The 9,447-nt window shown below is 42.6% G+C and overlaps 1 protein-coding gene across 1 annotated transcript; it reads right to left on the reverse strand.

The window, feature by feature from the left end:
* Positions 1-1,133: 1,133 nt before the first annotated feature.
* LOC107569033 (mitogen-activated protein kinase kinase kinase 12-like) lies at positions 1,134-8,931 on the reverse strand. Its single transcript, XM_016255032.1, has 3 exons — positions 8,774-8,931; positions 1,417-1,934; positions 1,134-1,340 (listed from the first exon to the last, which is right to left on the reverse strand). The coding sequence occupies exons 2-3, from the start codon at positions 1,838-1,840 to the stop codon at positions 1,153-1,155; spliced, it is 612 nt and encodes a 203-aa protein (XP_016110518.1). The 5' UTR covers positions 1,841-1,934; positions 8,774-8,931; the 3' UTR covers positions 1,134-1,152.
* Between the last annotated feature and the right edge of the window lie 516 nt (positions 8,932-9,447).

Here is a 9,447-nt window from a genome sequence, read left to right on the forward strand (position 1 = left end):
TGCAGAGGTTTATTTTGCAAAATAATCTGCTGACTGTACACGATCCCTCAGTTTGGGAACCACTGGAGCATGCGATTTGTGCTCTATTAATTTGGTCTGTTACGATGCTTTATGGATTTGATTACTAATGCCTGTGTAGTGCGGCGTTGCACACAGAGGACAAAAACGTTCAGCCTCGACTCTTTATTGTCATTTGTGTTCAAATTTGCAAAGTGTACCAAATTGAACAAAACTATATAAATGCAAAATTTGAACTCATGAATATATAACGGTATCCATGGTACAGCAAAATCCATATCATGGAACAACATAACACCGGTAGTCACTTTCATACCGATATAGCGCCCACCGCTAAGTTGTACTGTATATATGCTAGATGAAGACAAAGTCATGTTTTATAGATTTCACAAAATCTGGACTAACGAAAAGCCCAAATTTTAAAAAGTTAAATCTAAACATACCATATTTTTAAGAATATAAGTCATGTTTTTTTTTCATCTGCAACTTATATTGTGACTTATACGATGCATTTAACATGAAGCACGCAAAATATGAGCAAAGCGCACACAAATACATGCACACAACAGTTCTAGCATTGCTAACTTGAGATCACAGTCTATTCATCTTAAAGCTAAAATGCAGTCAACCAAACACAGAAAAAGTTCCACGGCTCAGTTTAAGGATGATGAAGGTTGATGTTTTACATGGATATTGGGACACAAGTGAAGTACAAACCTTGTTTACATAAAACACAGTTTAGCAAGGAAATGTTAGGCTACATCGTCAGTATGGAAACATTTGGATTTGTGCTGAATGCGAGAGGTGCATGAGTCCAACACTGGTTTCAATCTCAGTTTCGCTTTAAACAAATATGTTCTTTTATAATAGCCTAACTCCTGTTTAGAAGGAATGGCACTATAATGTGTATAGTATATAAAATGTTTGTAAACATTTCATTTAAGATACTTTACATTATTTCTGAATGTAATAATAATAACATGCGTCATGTAACTTATACACCGATGCAAATTATCTTTTTTTTTTTCTCTCAACCATGCAATTTTGGCCCAGTGCAACTTATACTCAAGGGCGACTTATTTTCTGAAATATACGCTATTTATAGTCTTGAGGGTGATGCTGGTGTGTGTTCACTTACTTGAAGGTAATGATGTTGGGGTGTTTGAGCTTGCGCAGATGTTTGATCTCAGTCTCCTTGATGTCTCGGACTTTCTTCACAGCCACGTCCTCACCATGAAACTTGCCCAGGAAAACGGCACCCTGCGCCCCGCTGCCCACCCACTGCAGCTCGGAGATCTCCTCGAATGGCACCTCCCAGGATTCTAGAAGAGACATTCCATTATCTCCATCCAAAACGACACTGAAACACCCCGACTGCTCTCCGACTGCCGTACTCACCCTCCTGGCTCTGCTTGTGCTCTGTCGAGTAGGCTTTCCCGATCATCGTCCACACTGGCTTTAGGCATCCGAACAAGCCTTCCAGAAAGCCTCCTCCACCCGCCTGCAGCCGGAAGCTGTCGGACTGGTTGCGCATGACTCCGCCCTCGGCCCCGCCCTCCTGCAGCTTGAGCACGCTGTTGGAGAAGTTGGTGGGCTCGTCGCTCAGGGTGGGGCTGTTGCTGTGGGTGTGAGTGCCGCTGCCGCCCCCCACCGGGTCGATGGAGAGCACGTTACGGAGCACGCACTGGGTCGGGGTGAGCTCGGTGTCTGGCGTGCTCGCTGGCGCCTCCGAATCGGGCCGACAGAAGGGGGGTTCGGAGAGCGGGGAGCTGAACCCTGAGAGGGACGGGGAAGGGGCATGTTGCTCATGGACACAAGCCATGGGTGCAGAAGGGGTGAGGGTAGCCCACTGCGTTACCCACCCTTAAGAAAAGTGGCCCTCACTCACTCTGTAGCAGTGCTGCTCGTCTGCACACCTGGAGAGAGCAATCACAACACAAGCCATAAGTACTGTGAAAGGGCATTCTTCTTACTGCTTAATATGAATGGCAATCAAATACCAGAGTATATTAGATATGTAGTGATTATGGTGGACTGATCACACGTGTGGATCAATACCAACAACACAAGGATGCGTTCAGGGGCCAGTTACATAAAAGGTCTAACTTGTAGACTAGTCTTACAAGTTAGTCATCACATTTTTTTCTCTAAAACTTGTCATCATTTTTTAAATTCAGTTATATAAAAGCATACATTAGTCTAAGCTGAATTCCAGAATATGACTGATGGATAACAGCTAGTTGCTCAAAATCATACTTAAGACATTGTCTTAACATAGAGGCTAAGTTTATGCAGCTGGCCCCAGGTATGCAGGAACCGCCTGAGCAAAATGCTTTCAGACTGCCAAGGCACCATAACTTGTGTTCTCAAACAAATTCAAGTTGTAAAGGGTAAAAATCAAACATTTACAAGTTAACTCAGTCCTTCCAACACCATTCTCTCCACCAACAAACATCTGCTTTTGTGTGATGTTACCGTCACACAGCAAGATAAGTCCAATATGGTGTTTATTTTGTGCCACAAATCTGTGCACACAACAGAGTGCACAAAAAGTTATTTTGTATGCATGTGGAATTTTTAAAAAGTAGGCATATTATTTGCAAAGAAGAACAAACAAATACATTTTGCACATGGAACATTTTTATCCGTGCAAGCTGATGTTCATGTTTTGAAACAATTCCAGGATGTCTGTGACTTCATAAATACAGGCTGATTGAGTTTAGCTCCAACACTAATCAAACATACCTGAACACGCTCATCAAGGTCTTCAGAATTACTAGAAGGCTACAGCCAGGTGAGTTTGATTAGGGTTGGAGCAAAACTCTGCAGGACAGTGGACCTCGAGGGCCAGATTTGAGAAGTCCTGTGCTATTGTGTAGTGCTGGGCAGTATACCGGTTCATAACGAACACCGGTGTTTATTTTTGTTATGATATTAATTTTTAAAATAGCGCAATACCGGTGTATGTCGCTTAAACAACGTTGGGAACGCGGCACTGTTTGAAAGGGGTCTCTTTTCACTGTTGCACTGCGGTGAGGGAACAGCTGTATGTGTTACTAAGCGTGAAAGTTCAGAAACTGAAGCTGTAGAACTAATAGAACGTGATGACACAGAAGAACTCATCCACAATATCCACACTGACCGCCACAAATATCCAGCGCCGCTGCCATCAGCTCCCGCGTCTCACACACACACGAGCAACTTGAGCACTAGATTTAGCAACTTTCAGACCCTTTTAGCGGCTTTTTTCCATAGAATATTCATACTGACAAACCTAGCGACTTTTTTGGATAAACCTTAGCTATGGTTCAGTTGGAAGATTTCTCCAGTGCTGTCCCGCGAGCATGAGGTCTGGCTTTCCCGGAGAAGTGTCGTCTCTCTCGGCGTCTGTTCTGTGCAGTGAGCGGCAGAGAAGCAGCGCATTCAGTTGGCCACAACGCAGCCGACTCGTCAATAAATGAGTACAAAACAGCGTTTCCAACCACCTGTCGCTTACTGATTGTTTGGAATTATAAATATGAGCGTAGTTCGTCTGTTAATATCAGATGCACTTTTTAGTGTGTTGTTGTTTTTAGTTTGTTACTCAGACGCAGGCAGTGCGCTGCATGAGACAAAAAAGTAATCTAGCCAAAACAACCGCATGTCCGCTCTTTAGTGTAGATGCATGTTGATTTTATCAGACGATGCTGTGATTATAAATGAGAGTGACTCCTGGTTAACATGTATTAAAAGCAGTCGTGTTTAGTCACTATTTAGTGTGGTATTTTTTGACAATATTCACTCATGACAGTAAAATAAGTCATTCTAAGTCAATATATTGCAGTATTTCCTCTCAATCAGTAGAAAATATGGTTAACACCCGGTCATGCATGAAAAAAAAAAAACCTTCATGTACCGTGAAACCGGTATAATTTTGAAAAATACCGTGATATAAATTTTCAGTCATACTGCCCAGCACTACTATTGTGTACTACAGTGCCGCACATTTTTCCAGTTCTGGAAGTAATTTTCCGACTGGAATTTTTAAAAAAAACTTCTTCTTCGTTAAAGAGTTATAAGCCATGAATCAAACTAGCCTGCTACAAGGAGAATAACAGCAAACTTTGATTTGAAGCAAAAAATCTGACAAAAAGACGAAGGTCCCAAAGAAGCATTGTGAATGACATACATCAGTGCTTCATGGGAGCAGGCGGAGCAAAAGAGCTCTTTTGACATGATTTGCTTGTAGTGATTCTTTGATTGGTGGAGAGCTCTCTGCAGAATCATGGGTAATATAGTTTTTCACCAGGAAATCGGCTGTTAAACACAAACTTAAATAACTTTGTAACGTAGTTTGTAGATTGGGAAGAAGGAGGCGGGAACCGGCGAACATTTCAACAAAACTTTAATAAAATAAATAAACACAAAACAGCGCGACAGCCCCTCGCGGACGACTGTCGCGCACAAACAAAAACCAAAACACAAAATAAACTCCAGGCCTGGTCCTCTCTCGTCTTTCACTGTCGTCACTCCTCCTTTTATCCTTCCGGAGCTCCTCCATGAGACTCGAGACCGGTGAGTGGTGCAGGTGTCGCTCATTATCAATTACTCCACCGGCCTCGCTCCGTTCCCACGGCTCTCGGCCCCGCCCCCACTCATCACATACCCCCATCGCCCCTCGCAGGCCGGGGGGTACTCACGAGACTGCGCTCTCCCCCCCCCCCCCCCCCTCTGGGGGAGCCGATCACGGCGGCTGCGGTGTACCCGGGGGTATGGACAGACAGCCGAGGCGAGAGAAAAGGAGACGGAGGGATGAGGAGAGACAGATACGAGAGAGGGGAGAGAGGCAAAGAAAAAAAAAATTATCGGTCCCACTAAAGTAAAGTGGCAGCCCCTCGCGCACGACTGCCACACACAAAACACAAAATAAACTCCAGGCCTGGTCCTCTCTCGTCTTTCACTGTCGTCACTCCTCCTTTTATCCTTCCGGAGCTCCTCAGTGAGACTCGAGACCGGTGAGTGGTGCAGGTGTAGCTCATTATCAATTACTCCACCGGCCTCGCTCTGTTCCCACGGCTCTCGGCCCCGCCCCCACTCATCACAAACTTATTTAACAAAAAGTTATAACAACTATTGCCTGTTTCATACTGCACCACTGACTTGTTGGGTTTCACACTGGCCTCTGCTGTGAGACAGAGTTACGGCTCTACACAGAAAATCAAGTTACTTCTGGGATACAACAGCAAATGTCATCTTTAATAACAAACATGTACATGACAACGATGACCACATTTACATCGCAACAGTAAAGAATCTAGACCGAACTCACAGGGTATTGGCTGCTTCAGCAGTTCACTTTCTTACTTTTCTCATTTTCTAGAGTTGAGCAAGAGCCACGCACAAAAGCAGGCACAAACTAGGCTATCTGCTCACGCTGCCAGTGTGAAGACTGTAAATATGAGCACCGGACTGAAGCATCTTTGCTTACGGTGCATGTGTGATCTATAGGCCTATAGCAGCAGTTCTCCACCCTGCATTGCACATTTTGGATGTCTCTCAAATCAGCCGTGAGCTTAAAGTGGGAACTCTGGAGGGAGCAGGACAGTTGTGGCTCATATTGCGGAGAAATAAAAGACAACGTCATTTCCTCTTTATCTTCACAAGGAATGATATCATGACAGCACAGAGCGGGGCCCATCAATCTATTAGCTGTTCTCACAATAGCAGTCTCTCGTTATTTGCTGTTAACTAACATGTCCACTAAACACATATCTTATCTATGGTACATAATTCATAACATAACCACATATGATGAAAAACAGTGAAATATATCACAACAAAACAGCTTGAATTATTCAACTTTCAAATTGTATTCAAAATTTCGGTTCTTATTCAAATTTTTATGCAAACTTAAACTCTCCGCTAGTCAGCTTTAAAATGAATCGCAAGCACTGGGTCACATGATCATACATGGTCAACTTTTTAAACAATATCTGACAGATTCAAAGCTCCTGAATTCTTCACTGCAGACATTCTTCGCCACTCACAATACGACACTGCAGCTTCAAAATACTTGGGATGCCACTGTATTTGTTAAACGGTAGTATTGTCAATCCAGCACTAGCATATGTAATGTTGTATGTGCGGCCTGCACACTATTTAAAGGGTTACCTGCTTGTCTGCAACCCCTTACAAAAGAGTGCAGCAGCAGCCTGAGCAGAATTCACACCTTATACAGCGAGTGTTTCCCAACACTTCACTTCATTCTGCAATGAGACGCCATTGTTCGCACTACAGTTCATCAGGAGAAAGGCACTGAAAAGATGTTAAACATTAGCAGCACAAACATGACTTTTCTACTTTCTATAAGGATGTATTCTGTCAGTTGGTCCGTTGCTCATTTTCCCGCTTCTGGAACAGGTGTAATTGTTCGTTTATACAGCAGTCTTTGCGATGACGAATGCAATTAACATAAGTGTCCATTTGCATTCAGTTCTTATCATTCATTTCTTGGGGAAGTTCATGCAGGCCAAATCTGCGCAGGTTTAGCACAAATACTGAACTCGTGAGACATCATGATATTATCGAGTATATTGCAAAAAACAAACAAAACACACCTACAGAAGCACGCATACGCGACGTGATGAAGACTGGTTAGAGTAGACCAACACTGGCTTTAGTGCGCGTGCACATTTAGAGTGCACTCTTTCACTGCATGATTCAGTCTATTAATATGCATTAACAATGATCACATACTTCAACATAAGGAGGCAGAAAATTTATATATTTATATCAGCTCATATAGTTAATCAATATCACACGAAGAGTGCCGTTTTTTCTTTAAAAAATCAGCATGGTTACAAATGTGATATTGATTTTATACAACAGTTTAATAAACAATAAGTTAATATCAAGAGACTTACATTTTAGACACCATATTGGCTGTTTTTGTGTTATTTCTGTGCTATTTCACCAATAAAAAACATTCCAAACACAGTCACAGCACTGTTTTGCGTCTCTGAGCAACACGATGGTGTTTCGTTCCTGAATGAATCAACCGTTTAAATGATTCGGTTCAGTCGCAATGACTGACTTAACAGTGACTTGCTGCCACCTACTGGCGGTTTTAATTTCACATTTAAAGTATCTTTTCATTTTTTAAATAATTTCAAATATCAGTATTCATAATTTCATGTTTAAAATATCAAAACATTATTCATGCATTTGTAACTGCAGGTTAAGCATCCCATGTCCCTCTGAGCTGCATTAACGTGTAAACGCATCTAAATGCCACTTCATATGCAACTTCTGCAAAGATTAATTTTATTGATACTGATTTAATTGATTTAGTAACAGCCTAAATGTATTATTATTATAATTGACTGATTAAATGTAAGAATTTGACTCAAAATATGATGTACACTTTTAGAAAAAAATGGCTTTATAAAGGTAAAAATGCCCATAAAAGTTAAAAATCAATTTAAACTTATTGGAAAAGATTAATTTCTATCACTGATGTGAACTGACCACACAGAATATGAAGAATATAAAAAACTTTAGGAGTCAGCTGTCCACGGTAGTCCTTAAGATATCAGCACAATAACACACTCAGCTAAATATCGTCTAATTATCTTTATTGATAAAATCACAGAAAATATTGAGATATTATTGTTTGTCAATATCACACACCCCTAGTACTGACACAATGATTTGCAATGGTGCAAAGCCTCAAACTGCTGGTCTATTTCTGTCTTTTTATGAATGGCCGGTAACTTAAAAATGTAGAAGCCAAATTGGCTGGTGAGTGAAAAAGTGAATTTCAATCCCTGGTCATAATCATATCAGTGATTTCAGCACTATTGTTTTCTGTGATAGTTCAGCGATATGACACATTGCACATGTGACTGATTTCACACAGCAAAAAGTTCAAATTAAATGACATTTTAGACACAACTTATTACAACATATTATAATATTAAGAGTTCTAGCGATATATAGCTGACGGCCCCCCTGCGGGATCACTGAGGGCCCTCGGTTGGGAACCACTGCTATAGGTGATAGAGCTGGGGCCCCATGAGGAGACGTGCATGCAGTAGTCTTAACATTAATGCTTTTTGTTCCTTTGGTAGTTGACGTTCAAGTTTGAAATATTAAGCCAAGACAATGTTAAATCATTATCCTAATTCTACAATAAATCTGTTATGCATATAGTTTTGAGCTCACATTAATCCTTTCCAGAGCACCTGAATATGCACTACATTCTAAGCCAAACCCCTGGTGTTCACGGACCTGCTATTTGTCATTTACCCACAATCCCACGGGCTGGCCCTGCTTACTGCAAACCCATCTATTGTGTATCTGCATGAAGTGTACTCGGAATATGAGCGCGTCGAGCGGAGAACACCGCACTTCTGCTCGCGCTCGCTGCACAATATGGCACAATTGCATAACAGACGCGCGCGTGCGGTCCTGAACGGCACGGTTGTTGACGCGCGTCGTTGTGCGTGCAGAGTCGAAAACATCGCGCAAACGCACGCGACTGGCGCGCCGATGAAAGCGCAGTAATGGACGCGCTCGTTCAGATGTGATGTCATTGGCGTCCATGGCGCGTGAGGACAGGATGCGCTCCCTCCATCACACACACACACACACACACACACACTCTCTCGCATCTCTCCCGCTGGCGTTTAAAGCCGCTCTCCGTGCTTCACGCGCTCTCCATCGCGGAGCTGCTCGCTTCATACTCGGCCAGCAGATGCTCGGGCAGTAACGTTACCGTATCTCCGGAGGATGCTGATGTGACGGGTGGCCCCGGTGCTGTCCTCTCGCCTCTCCTCCGTCTCTAGGCTCGGCGTGGTCTGGTCCGGTCCGGGTCGAGCCCCATCGGCTCCATCAGTCGAGCGGAAGGAGCTGTCTCTCCTCCACGGTGCTGAAGTGACGTCATGACGCCCCGTGACGTCAGAGCCACGTACAGTGGATGTACAGTATGTTCAGAGATCCTGAGAATAACAAGCCTACTCCTTCTCTGTTTGTAAAGCAGGTTGCCACCAAGCCTGGCTCTATCGCTTACTGGACTACACTTGCTGGAAAGCATTTGGTTATTACCTCTTTTTGTTACAAACAATACAAAAAGATATCTGTTTCAAAATAATTCATAATAAATTCTATCCTGTTAAACATTTTCTCAGTAGGTTTGAGAAGGATATTGATGTTAATTGCTCTTTGCACGTGGAAACTGTACCCCACGTCTTCTGGCGCTGTAGTTATGGCGTGATGTCTCTACACTGTAGAAAAAAATCCGTAAAATCTACAGTAAAAAAAACAGCAGCTGTGGTTGCCGGAAATTTACCGTAAAAAATACGGTAGCGACATTTTAGGTTTTAACTTAAATTAACAGTTAAATACGGAGTTGGACAATCACTTGTGTACTATTCAACATAGTACTAATAG

The sequence above is a fragment of the Sinocyclocheilus grahami genome, unplaced genomic scaffold, assembly GCF_001515645.1.
Source record: "Sinocyclocheilus grahami isolate Dianchi unplaced genomic scaffold, SAMN03320097.WGS_v1.1 scaffold1304.1, whole genome shotgun sequence".
Classification (NCBI taxonomy): Eukaryota; Metazoa; Chordata; class Actinopteri; order Cypriniformes; family Cyprinidae; genus Sinocyclocheilus; species Sinocyclocheilus grahami.

Excerpts from the sequence above, each read along its gene's own strand:
- LOC107569033 (XM_016255032.1), bottom strand. The coding sequence starts at position 1,840 with ATGGCTTGTGTCCATGAGCAACATGCCCCTTCCCCGTCCCTCTCAGGG. Across the intron at positions 1,341-1,416 it reads GCACAAGCAGAGCCAGGAGG|AATCCTGGGAGGTGCCATTC; the intron begins GTGAGTACGGCA and ends TGTCTCTTCTAG.